This window comes from Centrocercus urophasianus, unplaced genomic scaffold (genome assembly GCF_019232065.1).
Source record: "Centrocercus urophasianus isolate 14NV4802_14NV808 unplaced genomic scaffold, USGS_Curo_1.0 seq_10, whole genome shotgun sequence".
In the NCBI taxonomy this organism is placed as follows: domain Eukaryota; kingdom Metazoa; phylum Chordata; class Aves; order Galliformes; family Phasianidae; genus Centrocercus; species Centrocercus urophasianus.
The window spans coordinates 66,692,954-66,718,082 of record NW_024884142.1 but is presented as its reverse complement, the minus strand read 5'-3'; the positions used below and the strand labels follow the sequence as shown (position 1 = coordinate 66,718,082).

At 36.0% G+C, this 25,129-nt stretch overlaps 1 protein-coding gene across 1 annotated transcript in view; it reads right to left on the bottom strand.

Annotated features, from left to right (window-relative positions):
* Window positions 1-25,129, bottom strand: part of MTR (5-methyltetrahydrofolate-homocysteine methyltransferase) — a 48,329-nt gene that overhangs the window by 1,624 nt on the left and 21,576 nt on the right. The window contains 19 exon segments of the mRNA XM_042817790.1: window positions 94-206; window positions 957-1,149; window positions 2,408-2,608; window positions 5,008-5,204; window positions 5,951-6,106; window positions 7,435-7,510; window positions 8,426-8,524; window positions 9,239-9,320; window positions 12,118-12,238; window positions 13,120-13,187; window positions 14,265-14,365; window positions 18,757-18,864; window positions 19,417-19,569; window positions 20,273-20,362; window positions 21,400-21,540; window positions 21,669-21,785; window positions 22,654-22,833; window positions 23,427-23,612; window positions 24,104-24,244. Coding sequence (XP_042673724.1) covers window positions 94-206; window positions 957-1,149; window positions 2,408-2,608; window positions 5,008-5,204; window positions 5,951-6,106; window positions 7,435-7,510; window positions 8,426-8,524; window positions 9,239-9,320; window positions 12,118-12,238; window positions 13,120-13,187; window positions 14,265-14,365; window positions 18,757-18,864; window positions 19,417-19,569; window positions 20,273-20,362; window positions 21,400-21,540; window positions 21,669-21,785; window positions 22,654-22,833; window positions 23,427-23,612; window positions 24,104-24,244 — 2,523 coding nt within the window.

Genomic DNA, 25,129 nt, shown 5'->3' with positions numbered 1-25,129 from the left:
CTGGCTTTTTGTGTTGACAAAACCTTTTGAAGCATCTGGACAAAAGCTGTTTTTGAATGCTGTAACAACGCCTCAACAGACTGTGCAAGTTACCTGATCTTTACATATCTTGCCAACAGCAAAATATTTTGATTTGGGGCTGGAAAAGTAGAGGCCAGAAACTGCAGAAGCAGGTGTCATTGCTAATGATTCAGTTAAACCAATTCCTGAAAAAGAGAATGGAAACATACTTGTTCTCCAGATAATAAGTGTAAGTTCAGAATCTTTTTCTGTCAGACAGCTTTAAGCAAATTCACAATCAAGAAGCTTTCCAATGAGTTAGAAAGATAAAACTACTATCTATTTGTCCATTCCAAAGAAAATACATAAAACTTTAAAATACATTGCAGATTTTCATTACAGCATTACTATAGAGTAACTAAATTGTTCGCTGGAAAAAAAAAAGGATATTTTTGAAAATGAAATGGCTAACTAGAGCTTTTGAAACATATGAACATATTTTGGAAGTGAATTAACAGTGAAACGTTCAATATGTAAAATATAAGAGGAAAACAAATAGAATTTCTTCTTTTTTTAAATGTTACCATCTCAAGGTTACTGTGGACTAGGAAACACAGTGCAGAATTAGCTTTTATTTTGTCTGTATATGGAACGTCTTCTTGTAGCCATAAGGATGCTAGAAATTTTCTCTCTGTATAGCGAAGTCCTTTTTGCACATAATTTACTAATTAAGGACAAAACTCCTTTAGCAAAACCATGGGAAGTATTTTGTATTTTTTTCCTTGCATGAGGAAAATAAAAGCAACAATGGAAGAGGAAATGCAGCCATTTCCAGAACCATGTCAGTTCCATTTTTACATGCAGTTCTTCACACTCTAATTCTTTGTTTTGTTGACATCTCATTCTCTCATTAAACAAAAACAGCTGAAAAGTCTTAGTAAGGTTGATGTAGTTACCTGTTGTTTCCTCAATGTTAGCAAGCTTCCACATGGTGAGTTTTTCTGTATGGTCAGGCTGGCTTGGATAACCAGGAGCAGGCCGAATTCCCGCATATTTAATTTTGCGTAGGTCAGAAAGATCTAGCTGCTCATCACTACAGTAAGCCCAGAATTCCCTTCTAACTCTTTCATGGAGTTCCTCAGCAAATGCCTTGAAATATAGTGAAAAAAAATATATGTAGGTTCCACAAAAAATATATATATTTTTTTTTTTTGTTGAAACAAATGCAGTAGTTATTTGATGAAGGCGTACAATGATGAAGACTTTCTCTTTGTTTCCACTTTGATTTTTTAAGAGAAAGATCTTATAACAGGTGAAAACTTTGATCACAGTAAAAGTCCCATACCATGCTTATTTTTCTAGTTCAGACCTTTTCATTTTTTCTCTTACTGGTAAATAACATGGTTGGTTTTTTTTGTTACCATGCCTTAAAATGCTACACGGTTAAATAAGCATCTAAAGCGGTCACTAAAGAAGATGAAGTTCAGTAGGCAATAGCAGTATTACATCATTATGACACTGAAGACAATAGGTCTATTTTGGATATCTCCTCCTGTGGAATGGAGATCAACCTGTGGAATGCCATTCTGGCCATACTGGTTTCAGATGTAAATACTGATTACTGCTCTTTATCAGCATCGGATCTTTCTTCTGATTGAAAGTGAGTGGCAGTTGTTTTGTAGCTGCTCTTACAGATTATACTACTTTGCCAGCAATGGCTGCATTCAGGAGAAATTTCCACTTCGGTAAACATCCTTCAATGGCATCAAATACTGATTTCTAAAACTCCCTTATAGTTTAAAGTACACAACTACAGCCAATTCTACTTGCCCTGAAGCTCCTATAAATTTTACACTGATTACTCAGGTATAAGCATGGAGACAGAGGTAGAGTTGGAGAGAAGGGCCAGAACTTTCTAAACCACTTCAGTTACAGCTTTAAGAGCATGCCTAAGTCTAAGGTACATTAAGTCAAAAGACTTGTGCCCTGACACATCTCCATGGTTACCATTAAAGCTGAAAGCACATCAGTGCAATGTCAAGCAACTCAAGAATATTGGGGGTTCAATCTGGATCTGAACACACATTCTCTTGTAAGCAAAGCAATATTTAAAGACAGTTTTGCTTAAGCAGCCTTGTTTAAAAAAAGTAGTAAATTCTACCAACTATCAAAATGCTCAAAAAGAACTTGGAGGAGTTTTTGCAGCTGGGAAGTATGGATAGCAGACTCCCTTCTGGCTCAGAAGACTATATCTCTTAAGAGAAGCTCAAGGGAGTCAGTTCACTTCCAGATTCAATACTGGGCATGCACTAACACAACAGTCTGAGTCTATGCTAAAACTTGAAACAGCGGTTTGTCAAATCTAGAACACAGAAAATTTGCACGGAAACATGATAAAACTTTATACCTCAGCCAGTCGATCTCCAAGTGCCTTTACCATTATGATATTGTACTCATCATCCTGTCTCCTGAAGTCACTGCATAACTCATCCACACCAAAGCAGGCTACAGCAAAAAGGCCTAAGTAGTCACAAATGCCAGAATCCAGTGGTGCTATGAAGTCAGAGAGACAGTAATATGGATCTGTACAGGCAGAATCTTTTTCAGCCTAAAGTAAAATAAACAAACAAACAAGCCACAACATTAAAAGAATGTATTATTAGTGCATTATTGATCCAAACACCAGGATTATTAAGACTAAAGGGCTTGGAGAATTTCTGAAAAATACCTAACTAGTCTTTGAGCCACAACAACTTTCCTCCCCTTGAATTAGATGAAAAGCACTTCTACTCTTCTGAGGGTGTTTAGATCATTAAAAAACAAGATGTCAAAGGAAGGAGATGCTGTACTGAACAGGCACAGAGAGATGTTCTGGTTCTATTCACAGCTGGTAAGATTTAACAGCTTATTCTGCAGACAAAGTATTACAAAATAGGAAACACTCTTATGCCAACCACTGGGGATGAAGAGGAATTTTCCATCTGTAACACTCAGACTCCACATTTGTCAACAAAATGGACAGTTGATAGTTTGCACCTCAGCTATGCAAACTGCAGATTTCTTCAGCAGCTCCCACTATGGAATGCCTGTGAGAGTCTATAAACACTCCTTGTTTCTTATGCCACAAACCACATGCTCAGTAGCATAGAAAAAAAACAGTACTCCAGGAATTACGTTTGCATGATCCACATACAAACTGAAACAAAACTTGTCTATCACTACTGAAAAGTTGAACCCCAAACAAGGTTCAAGGGGATTTACGCAAAAAACAAAGACCCACTCACTACATCCTTTCCCAAAAATGGAGAAAAGGGAATAAAAACAGGTGACTGAATGCTGGCAACAGCATTTAACAAGAAGCTGAGGATGAAATCAGTATTTATTGTAGGAACATAACTCGTGTTTAAAAAAAAAAAAAAAAGAAAAAGAAAAAGTGGGACAACTCCTGTATATCTGTGCAACTTACAAAGAAATGAAGTTAACTCATGGTTATCACTTTACTGAAGAATCCTCTCCAAGTTTTCTTATTCTGTGGTATTCCAGTGTTTAATGATGCTTTCAACCCAATCCCAAATTTAGTTTGAAAAACATAAAAAACACCATCACCTCTCACAATCAAAGATAAATGCTGTGTAAATTCTATATACTACTAAGTTATAACAAGTACCATAAAACAGAAGAATTTTTGTTTTCCTTCATTCGATCCCTATTTAAATTTAAGGTTCTTTTGTTTTGATCATAGTTACAAGAAAATACTAAACATCTCCTGCTTTTAGATTTCCATCTCATGCTTAATGATGACAACATCATAGAGAGAACTCTGTGTACTGAGAGGAAGACTGTATATACAAAACAGAAGACAATTATTCCTTTTTATTTTACTCTGGTGAAGCCTCTGCTGGATCACTACATACACTAGATTGAAATACGTTCAGCTAAAATGGGTGAGATTCCAGAATAATGGTACCCACAATACTGTAGTTTCATGCTCCTAACCTCTCAGACATCCTCAATAAATTGCAAACACATGAGACAAAAAGAACAGGAAAAGAAAATGTAGTAAACTTGATTTGGCTATCAAAATGTTTAACTAGGTAGTTAGGCCCTGGAACAGCATCCCCTGAATGTTTCTGAGAACAGTTTACATAAACGTCTGCCAAGGACTTGAAGATACACTAAGATCAGCCTCCATGCAATAGATTACCTGTTCCAGGAGTTGGTAGACAAACTTTAAGCTATGTACTTCTCAGTGCAATTTTGCAATACTGGCACAGAGTAAGAATAATGTATTTCAGAAATTCAAGTTATTTGTAAGATTTGTTTCTGCCATATTTGATGACAAAATATATGAACTATCAAGAAGCCAAAGTGAAATGCAGGGAAGGAAGAGAAGCAAAATATCTTGACAAGCTATGAAAATAAATGCAAATGCCAGTATGATTCGAGCATAAATACTTAAAATAATGATTCTCACAACTGGAATTAGCAGCAAACTGATTATAAACTGTCTCTTAATATAAGAAATTTTATATAGAAAAATTAAGATTATCAGAAACATTCATCTTCACTGAGCTTTAGTTTCCAGATATTAATTAAAAATATTTTTCATCTTTAACATACCCAAACAGAAATTTAAGGTAGAATCCAGGGATATTATTAGGTTCTAACTTAGCACATAAGAGTGACATGAGGAATATATTCAGCACAGTGCTTTAGAATGGTTTAAATAATAAAAGGAAGACAAAACAGAGATTTGAAGCTGCCAAGTCTATGAAGCATTCTGTACAACTATTACAATGCAAATTACTACAAATGCTACAATTAGAAATACTTGGGTCATTATTAGCAAGATCTTGTTATTACTGAAAGAAATGGCAAGACAAGCACAGACAGATAATGGCAATTATTTACTGCATAGATTTTTATTACAGCATTTCTGCTCTACTCCTACAACTCAGGAAAAAAAAAAAAAAAAAAAAAAAAAAACACTTTATTCTGTTACTTTACCTGTTGCCTCAGGCCACAGAATTTTGCTATTGGTTCTGAAGATCCCACTGCCTCTTCAACAGCATACAAATAGATATCATCTTGAACACTTCGAGCTGGCCAGAACCCAAGCACACCCCTTGCTTGTAATTTCTTTTGATTAATCAATATTTTCAGAAGATTTTGAGCATCGTTAAAAACTTTCTGTGCTTCTTCGCCTATTTAAAAAAAAAAAAAAAAAAAAAAAAAAAAAAAGAGAAAACCTTTTGAAAAGACGAGCATTCACAACCAGTTGAACAAGTCCAAAAACTGCTTAAGACTGATTCATTTTCCACGAAATTCTCTACTGCAGCAATCTGTCAGCCAGAACAAGCAGCGAGCATAGCAGTGTGATAATGTCTGTACAGCTGTAACAGCATGCATTTCAAAACAAATGTTATAGCCATCACCATCCTAATTGGGGCAGAGGACTCAGAATGAAGTGAGCAATACGGAAAGCATGCATGCGTCTACATTACCACAATGCAGTAGAATCCTAAACATTTTCTTCAACTTCATCACGTATTCCAAAGCCTACTGAGTAGTATCAAAAAGAGGAAGAGCCCTCTTGACATCTTTGCCCTTAACAGGGACATGTGCTAATTGCTCTGTTGCCATTTTCTGTCGTTAAAATAGCAGCCCATGTTTTAGCAGTGAATTCTAAATGAATAAGCACCTTCCTGCCTCAAGTGTCAACATCAGTAAATGTTGTTTTACACAAATTACTTCAGTTAACATTTAAGTGCCAATGAATCATAGAATAGCTTGGGTTGGAAAAGGACCTCAAGGTTCATCAAGCTCCAGTCCTCCTGCCGTTGGCAAGGTCACTGGCCTCCAGAATGCAATTTATCATTTCTGTCTATTTCAAAATATTCACAATCTGAATGCTGCATGCACACAAAGTAAATGCAATTTCATTACTTACCTACTGTTTTATCATTAAATACTTTAGGAAAACTCCGGTTGGGATATTTTCCTCTAAGTTGCCAAACGTCAAAGAAAGGCTTCCAGTCAATGTACTCTACTAGCCTCTTCAGGTCATAATCTTCAAAGACTTTTGTACCAATGAATTTTGGTTTCACTGTGGGAATTAGAAGTACAATCTGACATGAAGACAATTATTTAATATTGCTCTAATATGCGCAGCATAATTGATGCTTCCCAGCCTGCACCACTGCAAATGAACTCTTCTAAAGTAATTTCAAATTCTCACTGCCGCATCCTGCCCAAGTTATACCATACTCTGGGTTTAAAAAAATAATTAATACAAAATCATAAAAAGTCAAAATAGAAAATGTAAAGTCTTCTGTAATTTCCTGTAAATCAATTCTTACTTGATGTTTGAATTCTTTACTTATTTCATGGGATAAAATATTCAACTTAAGACCAAAATCGACCTATCCATACCCAAAAGATTTCACAGGCCTGCATCACATGTAATTACAAATGCCACTTTCTATATACAGACATAATGAGCTATGGTACTGTAAAATAGTTCTGACAATTAATATGAATCTTGTAAGAGTTTTTGCTACCATCACACACTGTTGTGTGTATGCATCAGAAGTGAAAGAGAGATACGGACCTTTGATATGATGCAGCCACAAGCTTTGTACTTGTTTAATCTCTGCTGTTCACTACTTTATAACACAGCTTTTATTAATATGAGCAAGTGAAAAATCAGCATTTCCTTGAGACTCTATTTTATCCTTCAGATTCTATTCCCCATCCCACTGGGGTGGTAGTGAATGAGCAGCTTTGTGGAGCTCTGTTGCCTAACAGGAGCTAACTTGCACAGTCTTGTAAATGAAGTGACAAAGCAGTCACCTGTTAATGCCACTACAGGAGGCACCTTCTTGTGGAAGGTTGTTTATACTTCTGGTGTTTGGTATTAACACAACAAAAAATGGTACAGAGACAGGTAGAAAAAATATCTACCTCTTTCTCCATTAAATTGTAAGGAAGAATTTGAGAAAATGGTGTGTCACAACTACTGTTGCCTAAAAGCAGTACATAAGCTTTGCAGTATGAACAAGTTCAATATTATTTTGGAAAGGCTGCATTACTCTGATTTTTTATTATATGGGCATTATGGGTGACTCTGGTTTAGATTTTTTTTCCCCAATTTCTTATTAATTTTTGTTTTGAGATGTTTTGCTTTTTTTTTTTCTTTTAATTACTGTGAAAAATTATGAAGTTGAAACAGATCAGCAAGATGGAACTTAAGCAATAAAAAAAAGTCTGCTCATACAGACCTGAGTTTACTCAAGTTGTTACCCTATTTCTAACACAATGCTACTACATCTTAAAGTTTAATGAAGCATCATCCAATTAATTAAACCAACAGATAAAATGAAACAAAGACACAACAAAATCACCACCTCTACAACCAACAACATATAAACTGACCAGGTTTGTGGTCTGACAACCAGTCAGTATGGAAACCTTTTCTTCTAGCTTGCTGTAGAGACAAGTATCTTCTTTCCTGTACGGACACAAAGGTTACTCTTATGAAAACACACATCTTTCTAACAAACTCTAACCATCGCAGTGGTCATACAATTCTAGTCAAAACCTCTTACAGGACAATTCTGGAGAAAAAAAAAAAAAAAAAAAAAAATTCAATTCCAAAAACTTCTAACTGAATTCACTACAATATTCTCTTTAAATGACAGCCCTGCACTTGGTCATCTCAGGCTGTGGACTGATCTTAAAAAGGATAGTCTTAAACTTGGCTGGATTCATCTTCTGAGTAGGAGGCCTCAACCTTTATCTATGTCTATCAAAAGACCATTCAAGAGTCAGATCACTTTCAGTTTGCTTCTGCTTTTCTCTACAAAAATGATAGAAAAGCCAAACAGATAAACAAAGTCTATATACACTCTGCCACTCCGCACCTTTTATTTCTCTCTGCTTTCCTTTCACTCTCCTAAAATTGCAGTACAAGTTCTCTACTTTGAAGCTGTTCAGATCCCTAACCAAGACAACACAAAGACAATAGGAAAATGCGGTAGCGTGAAGTACACAACAGAACACAGCACAGGATCAGCAAAAACAACTGGTGTCATTTTAGTTACCTCAGTGCATTTCCCTGTTTTCAGCTACTGCCATGCGAGAGCACTGACTTCCTGAAGACTGGTTAAGCTGACATGACTGCCAGCCTCATAGAGCTATCCTAGGTATCAGTGAGTTTTCATTTCAGACAATCAAGACTTTGCCAGCAGTATGTTAGACTCATGTAGAATTATCCCCTACAGGCTAGAATTTTATTTATTTATTTTGTCAAAATCAGCACAAGTATAAATCAAGGTCTTCATAAAGAGCTGAAACTCAGTGTTAGTAATTATATAAGTACCTACCACTTCAAACAAGAGAAAAACTAGATTATTTACATTTGTACCTTAAGAGACTCATAGTGCTCTTGTCTAATTTCTTCATATTCCTCTAATATTTCTTCAAAAAAATCATCCTTTACGCTTTCATCTAAGAGCTGGGAACACTGCAGAAAGGAAAGAACACACTATGAGAACGCAGTATGAATTTCAGACTAAGCTATCTTTCAGACGTTACTTTCAGTGAACTTTATCCAATTACATCTGACAACACTAACAGAGTTCCATCTTGCTCTCAAAAGACCCAAAGAGGGATACTCTATGACTCTAGAAGCTGAATACTCAAACAACAGGCAGCTACAGGCAGCTACTTCTTTCTCTCTTTTTTTTTTTTTTTTTTTTTTTTTGTTTTTTTTTTTTTGCTAAGACAACCTATTTGTCTAACAGAATGAGCTCCTATTCCAAAAATCTTCACTCAGCCACTTCATAGTACTGTTTTCCTGTTGCCATATCTCTAATGTCACAAATATACTCAAAAGAGAGAACAGCAGATCACACATAATCACATCACTCCTCATTTTTAAACATCTCAGAACTACAGTCAAGGATTCAGAGTGAGTCATGTCACCACCGTTAGATAATTAGACAAACTGACATGTAAATATAGGTATCCAATGACAGTAAGTCAAATTAGCTCAATGAGAAAACTAAGTGGCTATAAAAAAAACTGTTGAAGCAACACTAGTTTAGGAAGTGGTCTCTGTAGTATCTCTTCCATTTTTTGTGATAATATTAAATCTTAGACAAATAGATGAGATGCATAAGAAAGAAAAGCAGGGCATATATATTTGCATAAATGAGAAATTATAGTTAGAACTTACAACCACAACACTCTTGGATGCATCCAGGACATGAATTACAGGTGCACTATAGCGGGGGGCAATTTTAACAGCTGTGTGTGTTCTTAAATGAAAAAGAAAGTGAGCATTTCAGAACTGAAACAAACAAAGCAGGAAAACAAACAATAGTCCCTGCAAAATACAAAGTACATCCCGACAGTGCACAGACCAGAATTTCAAAACAAGAAACCACTGATGAGTAGCAGATTTTTAATAATAGCTACATAAAAATTTTACTTCAAAGAATATCAGAATGCTTTGTAAGTAATGAGACAGCTTATATTTCCTCAGTGTCTTATCAGCTGACTGAAAGTCAGCAATTTGTTAGTTTAATTCTCAGAAATTTCAGGTTTAGTTTGGAACTCTTACAGCTTTCCCTCCCATATGTTAACTTCTGGGTGTGTGGATTAATATTAACGTATTCCGGTGATGATTATTTCAATTTCTATAATGCTCTACTTCAGAGGCAGAAGCTTTCCATTTACCTGAAAAAGGAATTCTGCCAATGGCAATAAAACAGAACAGACCTGCATCTGCTGTGTCAGCCCAGTCACTAAATTAAGAACTCCCAATTTCTTTAATACATACTCTATTCCAATCAAACACAAGCAGCAGGCCTAACCTCACTTTTCTTCGGGTTCTATCAAAAAGTAAAAACACTTGAACATAAGGTTAATGATGACTGTGCAACAGTTCAGTAACCAGTTGTCTAAGAACACCTTAATTTGATTCTAGGTGATGCATGTTGATATTAGCAGCTCAGTTTATTAGAAAGATACTTTATCATCCATTTTGATAGAAACAGACAAAGTAAACAAACAGAGCATAACCCTACAGTGGCACTGTATCATCAGGTACAGGTATTTTTTTAAACAAACATTACCACAATAAAATCATCACCATTAATTGTCAACATCTGAATTTCACAAAGCAGCACAGCAAATAACACAAACGTTGCTGCAAGCTGAAGTGAAATTTCATTATGTAGATTCTGTAGTCAGAATCTAGTCTCTCTCTTTCAAACTAACCTCATTTTCTGCCTTTCCAAGTACACATGGTCTACCCATTACAAATCATGATGTCTACCTATTTCAGAGAATAAACGCAGACAGTTCTTCATTAGCAAGCTCTAACGTATACATAACTTTTCAGAGTACATGAGGTTAAACTTAAAGCTGTGCAAGTGAAATTAAATGCATACTACTAATCTAATTTTCCATAAAGCATACCTTCATCTGACACATTTTAAATAAACTGTGTCTGGTCATATGCACAATTATATTTATATAGAGTTCATGTGAGTACAATTGCTTACGAATACAAAGCATATTTTATATATTATTCAATTTTTACTACATTTAAGGACAAAATTTATGCTGCCCATCTGCATTCATCTCTACCTATAAATTTTAGAGATCCATTTGATGCTGCTTGTTTTAAATCAATTATTATGCCACAGTGCTCTACAGACACTAAAAAGACCAAAAAAAAACTCTCTAAGGCTCTTTATTTAGAAATGCCCTACCCATTTTTTTGTTTGTTTGTTTGTTTAGGAATAAACTCCTTGTTTGTTCTCAGTACAGAAGTCATAGCTAAAGAGACTTGTGAAAAAGAAGAAAAAGAATGTAATGAACCATGCATTATAACCATAGGACCAATAAAGATGGGTAGTGATCCTGCTATTTCCTGTTTGCTAAGGCCAATAATACAAAATACATGTAGCTAATGGTTCTGACGGACTATGTGCTGCTCTGCTAAAGGAAGTAATACTGCTGACAGCTTTTATTTATGCAAGAAATGACCTCTGCAACCTTCTTAGCTGTCACCTACTGAAGGATACTGTACATAAACTACTTAGCTAAGTATGACAAGGCCACTACGCAATGCCCAAAACACATCTGCAGTAATGCTCATACTAGATGTCAGCAAGCTGTCAACACTTTACTTCAGGATATCATAGCAGCTGCATTATTTCATTTGAATGGATCAGAAAGAACAAGGTATCAACAAAAAAAGAAAGTTCAGCCTAACAAAGACAAAATGGTAACTACTTAAAGGCAAGCTGTTAGAATGTATCATCTATCACCCTGCTTGAACAGGTTTGGAGGTTCGACCCAATCAGCACAGTGCTGAACAATGATGCCAGAAACTTCCTGAAAGATAATAGCACCCTGATGTCTGTGTGACCATCCCTAGTCTCAAAATCATTCACACTGGGGAATCAACTTTTTACAAGAGTAGACAGTAAGAAGACAAGGGGGAATGGTTTTAAGCTCAAGGAGGGGAAGTTTAGATTGGATGTCAGGGGGAAATTCTTCACAGAGAGAGTGGTGAGATCCTGCAACAGGCTGTCCAGAGAGGTTGTGGACACCCCATTCCTGGAAGTGATCAAGATCAGATTGGATGGGGCCATGGGCAGCCTGGTCTTGTACCAGATCTGGAGGTTGATGGCCCTGGCTGTTCCATGCAGGTTGGAACTTGATTATCCTGGGGACCCCTTTCAACCCAAGCCATTCTATGATTTTGTGATATTCCGATTCCCATTCTACCCTTTAGAATAACATAACTGTATCCATATGAATACACATTTTAATTTTTAGAAGTTACCACAATAGTATTTCCACATACAAAATACATTTGCAAAAACAAAAAGTTGTCTGCTATTTGTTCTATTCCAAATACATCGTAGTACTGTATTCCAGCACTTGATAAAAGAAATAATAGTCTTAAGTAAATAAATATCAAGCATGTGCGTCTGGAAAAAATAAGGAAAAAGGGAGAGAGAAATGGCTACAGAGATTTTCCCCTGGTTGACACTACTATCACACACATTCCCCAACTTCCCAAAGGAGATATCTTACTTAGAAGTAGTTGCTCCTCCAATTAGCAAAGGAATCTTTATTGCCAATCTCTCCATTTCTTTGGCGACAAATATCATTTCATCCAAAGATGGGGTGATGAGACCAGACAGACCAATAATATCTATTTAAAATTTACAAACACATACGTATAAAAGGTTTAGGAAATCCTGTAAAAATTTATGCATCATTTTAGAATGGAAGTCTTTAATTCCTAGCTTCATGCATCAGATAGAAAACACTGAGATAGAAACCATGGTAATGTCTTCTACATTAGACAGGTTTACCTAAATCAGAAAGCTTTCCAAGAATGAAAGTGATTCTGAATCCTCAGTTTAAGAGATTTCTCAGTCTTCACAGCTGCTGAATACCCACTGCTCCAGCTTCACAATAAACATACAATACTTCTGATTAGCAAACTTCAAGCCTCAGAGCCTGAGTACTCTGCTCTTAGAAACAGCAAATGCCTTCCAATTTCACCACCTGTGTTCCATGCAAATCAACTTTTACAAGACTGTTTCACAACTGCAACTCAGTTCAGAAAACTCAATTTTTTTCCTAGAATAATTCATTCTATTCCTTTGCTTTGGGAAGGCCAAATTCTTATACTGATTTAAAACCCAACATAAAGTTAGTCAGCCTTTCCAAATTTCCATTTATCCATGTGTAAAACAAATACTAAACAACAAATACTAAAGCATCTCTACATTTGTGTAAAACAAATACTAAACAACAAATACTAAAGCATCTCTACAAGTAGAGTTGTCTTTTTAATGCAGGTTTTCAGTTCCTTGGGCTAAGTTTCATGGAAGAGCCAAATACTAAATAGTTATTACTGTTAACGGAAAAGTTTTGATTTACCTGAAGGTAGTCTGATAAAATAATAGACAGCACAGAAATGCAATGAGCAGGAAAAAAAAAAAACAACAACAAAAAACCTGAAAAAAGCAGAGAGCAAGGTTTGAAATTAAATAATTCAGGAGTACTAATGAAATCTCTCTATACCTGCTTTGTTCTCAACAGCAGCTCTCAATATCTTATCACATGGAGTCATGACTCCTAAATCAATAACTCTGTGAAAAGAAGTGAGATGACAAGATTCTTTTAAAGAGTTCTGTTAAAGGGCAAACACATTGCTCTTACTGCGAACAGCTTATTGGAGTTAAAATGAAGATTAATTTTTGTTTGTTTCTCTCCACACAACTGCTGGGAGTTCTAATATAGAAACACCTATGAATCTGGAAAAAAATTCAATATACTAAAGTTACTAATGACAGAAGACAGAAACATTGTGGGGTTTTTTGGTGATTAATTTTTTTTTATTTGAGGTCATTCAGGCAGTACTAAGCATTTTCGTGGTATCACACCTTATGTCAGGAATATAAACTGACTTACTTTGTTGTTGCTTTTTTGTCATGCATTTTACGAAGTGAGACACTGCTGTTTGTTTGCTAGCACTCTATTCCTACTAGCCCAAGCCATTGTCAAAGTTTCTACCTATTTCCCACTCCCCTGCTTCAAGTGAGCCACACAAGCCCACTGGCTTCATTCAGTCTCACTCATATTCACGATGACAGAAAACACCACTCCTTTAAGTTTAAAAAATAATTAAAAAAAATTAACAAGTTTCATTTTTTGAAGCTCAGAATTAAAATCTCATCTCCTATGTAGCAAGATATACCACAGTTAGTTTTTAAAACCTTGTAGTTGACAAACAACTTGAAAACCATACCAAGATTTCCTTTTATCCCAGCACACCACAAGACACACAAGCAGTCTCACCTACTGGAATTGTCCTACCTGGTTTCCTCAGATAATACACTTCTATGTTTAAGGCTTTATACATACATTTAAATAATATTACATGCAACACTTAATTCTCCCACTTACTTTTCAGTTTGATATTAAACTGTATTCATCTCGGATGGCAATTTTTTAGGAAAAAGGAATTACAGAAAGATGCCCTCTTGCCTCCAGATTTGTAGTAACTGGTACAATCTATGTTCCCTGTCACAGCTATGGGAAGGAAGAATAGTTCCTACTATATGCCCATCTCTAACTATTATCTCCACAGCCTCAGTAGGCCTAGTATACTAATTATTTAGCTTTTTACAGTTATGCTACCAACTACACAGTTTTAGTCTCTTTACCTGAAGTTGTTGCAGCCCAGAACAACTCCCACAATGTTCTTGCCAATATCATGTACATCACCTTTCACAGTTGCTAGTACTATTGTACCATTATAAGGATCCTGAAAGTTGAACAAATGGCACAAGAATTCAGTTACTCATAAGCTTCAGTATTCTCTTATCAGCAGAAGTGATATAATCAACATTAACAACTCCTTCATAAGATGCAGGTAATAAAAACTTGCACAAGACACGTTCATGCAAATTGACTGCATGTTTTTCAAAACTGTTAAGAAAAATAACACAACGCCACTCACAAGAAAATCAGACTTGAATAGCATTCTGTGTAGTGCAATAACTGGAATCCTATAAAGTACTTCTGTTTCAAGTGAAAAACTCACCAATAAATATTTTAAATATTTAAAATAATAGGTTATGCAAGTTCATGATCATACATCTGCTCATGCATCAAGGGCAATCTTTCTCCAATGCAATGGTGAGCAGAATGAAAGAAATTCCATGAGAGGAATCAGGAAAAGCAGAAAAGACTCCTGAGCAAGGAGGTCCTCAAGTTCTGGGCACATACCCAAAATGCTTCTTTTTTAAAACTTGATAGAGATCCACAGCCACAGCTATTTATCCTCAAATGTAGCTATCAACTCTTTATGCAACATAAGCAGCAAGAGACATTTCAGTGCAGTGATCAGGCTACTTCAAACTGCCCAGTTCGAACGAACACTTTGGAAAAAGAATCTCCTTGAAGAAGGGAATGTGCACTGTCAGACTGAACCTAAGTAAGGTGGCACTCAGCCCTGACAAAGGGTCCTGCCAGAAGGGTAGTAGTGGAATTCCTCTACAATCCTCCAGTAAGACATGAGTCTTTGTGATACATTTTTAGAGGTCTAATTCATATTGTCGTTTGGAGCAGCTCCAGCCATGTTTGCATTGATGCAGGATGAAATGCCAGTAGCAGACTACCTGATTTGCACAGAATTTAAATCAAGTGGAAACCTGAGCACGTTGAATTTGAAAATACCTACCAGCCCAGACAGAACATCACCTCCTTTGCAGAGGGCCAAAGCATATTCAATTCATTGACATTATAAATTAGTTTCATTTTCTGGGGGTTGGGTGGCTTTATATAGAGATAATAGCATTTACAATTTCCCATGGTCCTAACACAATTAGTTGGGACACTGCGAATCCTTATCAATGCTGCTGCTTACTAAAAATCTACCATCTCCTCAGTGCTCCCATTTTACAGAAGAACACAGAACTACAAATGCAAAATGAAGGCAAGTCAGCCATCTCTATACAAAAATGCAAATTTTGCAGCTGAAAATAAGTTGCTGGAATGTAAGAGAAAGGTTGGGAAATAAATTAACCAAACATTGGGAGATCAAAAAATGTTGCTCCCAGGAACTGCTGATGATTTAACTAGTGACTGATACGCAAGTAAAAACATTTTGCCTATGAGAAGAATGAATACGTGAGCTGAGCAACAAACAACCTGGGCCAGAGCACACAGTATTTCAGCACTTTGAATAAACCCTACTTAGGGCACACTGTGGTTTCAACTGTCTCAAACAAGGAGGTCCTCAAGTTCTGGGCACATATCCAGAATGCTTCTTTTTTAAATCTTGATAGAGATCCTCAGCCACAGCTATTTATCCTCAAATGTAGCTATCAACACAATGCATTTCCCGGCAGTGTGAGACTAAAACCATCCTGGAGGTTACAGTAACCTGGGTAACATTAGACAGATCAGCTACCAGAGCCTGTAACTCATTTTTGTCCCAGTCCAAATCTAAATTTGGGGATAAATGCAGCTGGCTTTTCTCTCTCCAGTGACAAAAATACTCACAAAGATTAAACCCTTGCCCAGCAGAACGTGGAAGAAGCAAAACGACAGGGGCTCTACATTTTCCCTTCTGTTCCCCCTCAAGCACATACAGTGACTCACAATCTTTTGTGGTATTTTTAAAGGACTTTCTAGATTCCACTTATCACATTTTAGTCAGAGAATTAAGTGCCAGTACTAGTCCAGTGCTCAGGGAGGCAATACAGTAACAAATTTCACCAATTTCAAATAGCACCAGAACAAACCAGAAGGTACCAAATACCAGCATTGTTATCTGCATTAAATTAAGAAACAGCAGAAGCAGGAAAAAGATGACAAACAGAAAGGTGACTCATGACAAGAGAACAGATCTGCTTGAGACATTAGAGAGAAGACACTGTCTTTACATGCAGAAAAGACTATGGTTCCATTGAGATTAGTGGGATTTGATTTTCAGGTTGTTTTTCTTTCTAAAATATTAGTTGGACTCTTTAGACTTATCACTCAACAGCAAATGGAAAGATATACAGTAAGAACATTTGAGGGGAGGAATTAGAAACCACTCAAAAATCCAGAGAAAAAAAGCCAAAGAAAACACACAAATATCACCTTTTCTCTAGACTCAGGCCATTCTTCTTTCTTATTTGTGTCAAACACCAGATTATGATAAAAACTATTGCCTCTAAGAACGCACGAAGACAATGTAATGTTCCACAGGACAAAAGAAAAGTTTCTGCACAACATATAAATTTGACAGTCAAAGGCAGGAGTAGAAGAAAAATATTTAATCAATAAAACTGCACCTATAATTAAAGTATAGTAGACATGAGTATTATAAGACTTTGTCTATTTCTTCTGAACTTTTCTACTGCACAGAATCTTGCTAGTACCGAGAAAGAACAGATGTCCTATGTCCTCATTTTCCAGTGCTCCCATAACACATTCCATTAACCATATTTGAAAGAAGGTACTTGTAGCATATGCTCAGATAATTAATAAAACTTTTCTCAGAGAGTAATCATCAGTTGTTACCTGTCAAATAGGAAGATGCTATAAAGGAAAGGCCTACAAGAATCAGAAAATAATTTGGTAACCTACATTACCAAAGTTACCAAAATAACTAAGATGATAGATCAAATGCAAGAACAACATTAGGGGAGGGAGGGAGGACGTGAAAGGACAGGAGTAGGATTCAGGATCAACTTGATACACTGAATAAGCTTTCTAAAAATCAATAAGATAAAATTCAGTAACAGTACTACAAACATGACACATAGGGTTAAAATAAAAAAGGATAGAAAGAAAATCTAAAACAGACAACAGCTTGCAAAAAATTTAAACATGATACATGTTAGAGGGCAAAATTGGTATTAAAGTCAATACAAGACTACAAAGCCCACTGCCAGATATTTTGTTTGGCACTTGCAAAGCCTCAGGCAAACACAGAGCTGATTGGGTGTCCTACTACAGCCTCTCCACATCATAAGTCACATAAGAATAAAAGCTCTTAACTTCTACAGGCAATATACTGTAATGCTTTAGCATCACTAGGGCATTTCGCTCCCTCCACAGACTAACTTAAATATCTTTCCCCTGAAATTTAAGATTCACTTACTCTTGGTAGGACACAGAAACTTTATTTCTTTAGTCCCTACAAGTATGTCTAACATATCAAGATTGCACGGTATTTTGTTACCTTCAGACTTCATACACAGGTCAATGCCTCCAAACTTTCACTGAAGGTTTCACTGTCTGCATTTCTGAATTGTTCTTATTGGTCTCTTTTGAAATGCTTTTACTGGTTAACATATTTTCCTTGAGTACCACCTTGAAAACTTGACGCTGTCCTTGTCCTATCAATGAGCTGAGTAGAGCAGAAAATTCTGTACATTTTACTTTGTTAGGTTTTTTCGTTTGTTTGTTTCCCAGTCATATGAAAATGCTGATTTATCTGCTATTTGTAACAACCACAATCCTTTCTCTGGGAACTCACTACCTACTCAGTTACTACCTATCTTTTGTTTGTGTCAGTTGAGTATTTCTGCTTCTATATTATTACTTTGTATATTTGCTGTATTACATTACAAATAGCCTTCAGAAAGCAGGAGCAATGATCACATGAAAAGACAACTAACTTTTCATACAGCACTTGTCACCCACAGCTTGGTCATAGCAATGCATACAGTGAGTATACTATTCTATCATAACAAAAGGTCTTGTGTCATATCTTAAAAATAAAAAAAAAAAAAAAAAGCAGTTTGGTTAGTTTACCTGAGAGAATGGTCAGAGGAAAGTTCTGAGTAAAAGGAATGGGCATGAGCAGTAAAAGCCATTGGAAAAATTTGCCACAATCAATGCTAAAAATACATGATATAAATAATACTAGAATTAAATGTCTACACAAATGCAAAAAGAAACAACAGAATTAAGGGCCTATAAAAGCTCGTGGCATCCTCCAATACGCTCTGACAACAGGTTAGGCAAGTACTAAGTAGAGCTTCAGAAAATCTGCACCTCGTGAACTTCAGACCAACTTCAAATTAAGCCAAGATTGTCAGTTTTTATATGGTTGGATCAACTCTACAGCATAAAAACAAAGGTTAACAAAAAATAATTTCAGTTTTTGACACTGCATACTACAAAAGAGTTACTAAACAAAGGACTGTGTCTTGCCTCTTCCTCTGAGCTGCCTTGTTTGGCTCTCCTTTCTTCTCTTTCTTTTTCCATGTAAGGAATAAGGTGGCTAACTGCTTTCTTCATAACTCGAGCAGACTTTATCACCTGCACAAATAAACGGAAGAAAAAAAAAAAAAAAAAAGAGGGAGAAAAATCAATAGCAAAGATAAAATACAGGAATACCCTAAAATCCATTCAGACAACAAAACTTTTTTGCAAACCTAGATTCCATCTTGGAAGAGCACTGTTTGGTAATAGGCTGCTAGCTGTGAAATCTCTTTGATCGCTCACAACAGAATGAGAAGCTACAAACAAGTCCAGATTTAGGTACTAAGCGTGGCAGCCTGCTTGTAATCAAACGATATTTTACTTGGATCTTTTTTCCCCTTTTGCTCTTTATCATGGGCCCAGATTTAAGACTACACTTTAAGTAAAGCAAAAAGCCTCAGAGAGAAAGGGAAGAAAAATGCAAAGCTATATATATATTAAAAAAAAAAAAAAAAAAAAAAAAAAAAAAAATCCAAAATACAACAAAAAAAAAAACAAATAGTGGCATCTTCATTTTTACAATTCAAGTGCTATGTCTGAAAAAAGAAACAGCATAGAATGTTTAGTTTTTGCCAAATTTGAAAACACATTAAATAATATTCTCCTTACCTGAGGCAGAAACATCTTCCCAGCACCAAAAAGATCACCAACAATTTTCATGCCATTCATCAAAGGCCCTTCAATTACATTTAGAGGTCTAGGGTATTTTTCCTGATTTAATCTTGCTTCTTCTGTATCTGCAGTGACATACTTCTCTATGCCCTGAGTAAGAAAAAGAAAAGCTTTTATCATTCTAAAATAAAAAACCAAACTTATATTTAGCTGCCATCATACAAAGAAAAAAAAACAACAACCACCACAAAACCCAAAACAAAACAAAAATACCCCACAGTGAACACACAAAAAAATAACCTTAGGTATTTCTAGACTTTAAGAGCAACTCAAATGTGTAATTATAGTAAGTTTCCTTACCAAGCAAAAGACTATAGTTCTGGGGAACAAGTTATTCCAAGTAATCATATCCAGTATTAGTGGGTTTATTTTTCTAAATCATATCATAACAGAACCACACATTTACATGAAAAGCTCCCTCAGCACAAGTGCAACTCAGTGCAGTTTTGTTGAACCACACACACAAAAAAACCTCTACTAGAAACAAACAACAACTAAACAAACAACTAAAAAAAAAAACCAACACCAAACCACCCAAAGCATGTTCTAACACCAGCCAGAATAAGACTTTAAAAGTCATGGACATCCAGTTCTGAAGTTTAAAGAAAAATCACAGTAGTTCTTTGTTCATTACTTTATTTAATTGGTATTTATTCTTAATAATTTTTAAAACAGCAGCAGCTGGGAAGTTTTTAAGACAAGAGTAGTCCTTATAGAATAGGAGCTGAAATTATACATCTCCAAAAGCCATGGACCATTCGCTTGGGTAGGACAACCTTCTGCACATACTCACTTTTACAAGAGCATATTCCAGCCTTTCCTCCGCAGTGCTGTTCCGCCATTCATCAGTTTGTATCACTTTTTTTCCTCCTTGGGCATGATTCTGAACAGAAAAAAAGACTTCCACAGGAGCTTATCAGCACAAAAACTACATTTATGGATTTCACTTTTAAAGAAATAGAGATAACTAAGCACTGACCCACAAAATAATTTCAGATTATTCTAAAATGTTTCTTGTTCATATATACATGCAAACCACACTGCAAACACACATGATGTATTGCAAACACTTCGTAGGTTTATATCCCAGAGAGTACTGACCTCAGCAAAGATGTAAACAAAGTGGAAGTGAAGGTGTGGAAAGGGAAGAGTTCTAATAACTTTCACACTCCTAAAAAATGATGGAATTGTTAATCCTTTGGGTTTTAATTCTGGGAATGTAATTTACATTGATTTCTGACCCACACATGACACTTCATGTTAAAATCCTAATTAATTTGGCACAATTCAGTTACTGCTGCAATAGGTTATGTTACTCCATATCACAGATACATTTTTCAATCTGAAGATCTACAGAACTACTGTTTGTCATCCACATATAAAGGTGGGCTCCAATCCTCACATACTCTTTGCCTCATAATCCGGTGGCTTATAAACTGGAAATTTTCAAGTGATTAATTCATGTCTTTTACTAACACTACCATGACAGGATCTCAAAATTACCTAACAGCTGATCCTCACTGACATGAGTAACTTGAACTGGAAGCCAGGATATTGACCTTTTACATATACTCCAAGCAAGCTATCACCACTAGTGAGATAGGTTTACTCTCTGCCTCTCACAGCATGCTTTCCAATTATGCTCCAGCTCCACAATTTGATTTGGCTGTGGGTTGGCCATTCCCAATTTTATTTTCTTGGATCTTTTATGGCAACTGTGAAATCTGATGGGCTCAATGTGTTACAGAGTTTACATTTTATTCTATACTAATAACGCAACTACTTGTAGCATCAGCAGGAACTTCTAATACTCACCTTTGGATTGACAGACATGTATTTCAGAGGCTCATTTAGCTATTGCCAGCATTAAAGCCCAGGTGTTAAGCTAACAGCTATCCAAAATTTAAAATTTGAAGTTACCTGAGCATAATGTAGAAGCTTCTCTGTCGCATCGGGATCTTTGTTCCAGATTAGATTCTCACATAGCTGTAGCAATTCCTTGTGGATGTCATCATACACCGGCAGATTCCCAGCATTCACAATTCCCATATCCATGCCACACTAAAAAAAAACAAAACAAAACAAACAAAAAAACCCACCATCATACAGGAATTCCCCCCAAACAGAGCTGTCAGATGCAGCATTGCATTTGCCAAGCACAAACATATGGAAGCCAACACATATCATACCCGAATTGCATGGTATAGGAACACCCCATGCATTGCTTCTCGAATGGCATCCATTCCTCGAAAGGAGAAAGACAGATTGGAAAGACCCCCACTTATTCTGACACCTGGCAGTGTTTCCTGTGGGAATTGCACACAGTGTTTTAGAAAAAGGCTTTCCAAAAAAGAAACTTAAGCACAGCATTCAGTCATAAAAGAGCCGGGCACCTCAGTGATGATGCACTGGCTATGCACCCTCTTCCCTGTTCCAGATCCTTCTAATTATTCGAAGTCACAGAAAGCAGTTAAAATATCTGTAGGAAAAGCTACAAACAAAAAGGAAAGATCTACTCCAGCTACATGTAAATAACTGCCATCATTCTCACTGGTACTATTCTAAATACTCAGGTTGTCCCTCAGCAGCATTCCAGATGTCCCCCTTGCCGAACTACTGTGGCTCTCCCATTCCCCTGACAGGCCTCTCCTCTTGAAACAGGAGGGGTGACAAAATATCCTATGAATGTGTTCAAACCCTAGACTGCTACTGACAGAGCATCTCCAGACTGATCTAGTTGGCTGCATAGCTGTATTCAGGTGATTTTCTTCATTATTGTTCTTTCTTACACAAATTTTAGCTAAATAAAATGTCAGGTAATGGCACAAAACTGCACCAGTAACTGAAATTACGTTAAAAGGACAACCTTTGCAAGCCTTCAAAGAAAACCTTTGGCTAGAACAATGAATGCAATTATTACTTCCTTTAATTAATATAGTATATTTACATTAAAGTTAGCAGATTGAAAAATATTAATCAAAGTACTTAAAACTGTTCTGGAAATACAGCAATACTGGGAACTGGCTCCACTCCAGGTGAATAGTCCCCTTGGTACTTTAAAATGGCTGTTATTTGCAGTGATGATTTTTGTTGGTGGTGCTGGTAGTCTTTGTTTGCTTTCCTTTTAAATAACCCCAATAAAATACTTTGAGTTAAAATAAGCTTAAAACTCACTTTTATGGTTTTAGTAGCATTGATAAAATTAATGGCATATAGGTTATGTTCTTCCATTCCAGTCCCTATGGTCAAAATATTAGGGTCAAATATTATATCATTTGGATTGAAGTTTACTTTTTCCACAAGGAGGTGGTATGCTCTGGAGCAGATTGCAATCTTGGTTTCTGTTTCTGTTGCCTGGTGAAGAAAAAGAATTCTGATGTGAAAGTTACACACAGCACAAAATATAAAGCCTGCCAGAAATCATTTACAATTAAACTGGCTAAAGAATACAGAATCCCAGTCTCAATATCATAAGCATTAGAAAACAAATACAAGATTTTAATTTTTTTTTTTTTAACTAAAGACATCACTAACACCCCGCCTTCATTAGAGCTTTGATTGAACTTACTGAAAATAATTTTACTCCTATTTCACCATCTGATGTGAAGTTTAATACGTGTTTTTTAAAATGACTAAATGAATCCAGAGATTCCATTCATATTCAAAACTCAGTTTCTGAACTAAAAGAAATATTATCTGAAGGAAGGAAGCATAGTGGAAGAGCAAGAGACATATCTGTGCTAGCAGAACTACCTCTGAAGCAGAATGAAGTTCCTCAAACATGCAATCAGTAAAAGAAACACCTGCTAAGACTACATATAAATCTCTTTATATCACCAGTGCCAATGAAACAAAACAACCTTGTCTTGCAGAGGAGTAAGGAAGACTTACACTCCAGAAAAAAAAAAAAAAAAAAAAAAAAAAAAAAAGCCTTCTGTAACACTCACCTGACCAACTTCATCAAAAGCCATGACAACCACAGCTGCCCCATACAATTTAATTTTCTTTGCTTTCTCTAGAAAGTCTTCTTCACCTTCCTTCAGACTGATGCTGTTTACAATGCATTTTCCTTGGCAGCATTTCAAGCCAGCTTCAATCACTGAAAAATTTGAAGAATCAATGCATAGTGGCACCTATAAAGAACAAAAAGATGAACAATGGGATACATACAAGTTATGAGTTTAGTGTCTCATATCTTGTTTGCTCTATTTGGACATAAAAATGCACACACATTTACCAGCATTTATGAATAACAAATTTTCAGACGGTGTTTGTAGATACCCTGTTTTTAAACACAAAACTCAGAACAAGTTTAACTCAAGAATTTCTATGACAATTTCTTTATACTCATAACTGCTGCAAGAGCAACCTATACTAAGTTGCTCTAACTAATGAAAAAGAACAGCATGAACAGCATATACCTAGCTGAAATTGGATACAGATTGTTAAAATCTCAACTCCCTTCAGACGCCTTCCCTACTAAGATACCTTTCTGCCACTGGGTAACATCAATATCTGAGTGTTAAGCATCTAAACCGGATAATAAATGAAAATTTTCTGAAAGGCAAATTCCAACTCAAAGTGATCTCTACTCTAGTGTGCTTTGGAGTGACTCTATTACAACCTTTGCAATATCAGGTTCTGAAGAAATCAAGTTACAAAATCTAGTCATTGCAGAAGGTCCATCCAGCATCCCATCATCCATATTGATGTCAAGAATCTGGGCTCCCATCTCAACTTGGGATTTGGCTACAGTCAGGGCTTCCTAAAGAAGAGATTTTAAACCAAAAAGCAGTCAGCAGAATACAGCCTACTCATTCTCATCATCACATTTAACTTCTCCAAAATAAATGCACAGATCTACAAATTATCAAAATAAAAAAAATAGGAGTTTATAGGACAGTCCAAAAAATAATAAGGAAGTGACTTATTATATACAGCAGTGTAACAAAAGTTGCTAGCACAGCACAACTGATTACTTTGTTCACAAAAACATGACAACGTAAATTTAATGTGGCATTGATTTTAGACAGCTGGTCATACACGTAATTGAAAGAGCTAAGATTTGCATGGTAACAAGGACTTCTGATTGCACATGATTACAGGAAAACATACTCTGTGATAGTATCGAATAAGGGTCTTCGGCATCACAAGCTATACTCTTTTATAACACAGAGTAGTTTATTTTTGGAGGTTATTTGGCATTTTTTTCCATCTGCAGAATCATCACCAAGCATTGAGAAACTAAAACTTTCCCTTCAGACCAAATATCCAGGACTCTCAGCTCCCTTTCTCTTTTTTTGCCACTATAACAGGCAAGACAAAAAAAGTTTTACAGCTGTTCATGGACCCTGACAACCTGTGTTTGAAGTTTTCCATATTAAATAGGTCAAACCTGCTTCATGACTTCTAAGAGCTTAAGAGTCAGACTTTCTAACAAGCAAACTAAGGCTTTAGCTTTGATTGCAACAAGAGCAAAGCGTACTTCAGGGCAGAATCTCAGCTGCCAAGAAATGTTACTCTACTGCTTGTTTGAATGTAACAGTAACAACTGACACATTTAAAGAATGAGCCCTCTGGTCTTCACATTCCTGCCCTTCCGCTGTTTCAAGATACCAATTACTGTCTAAACATCTTTTTCTGTAACAGC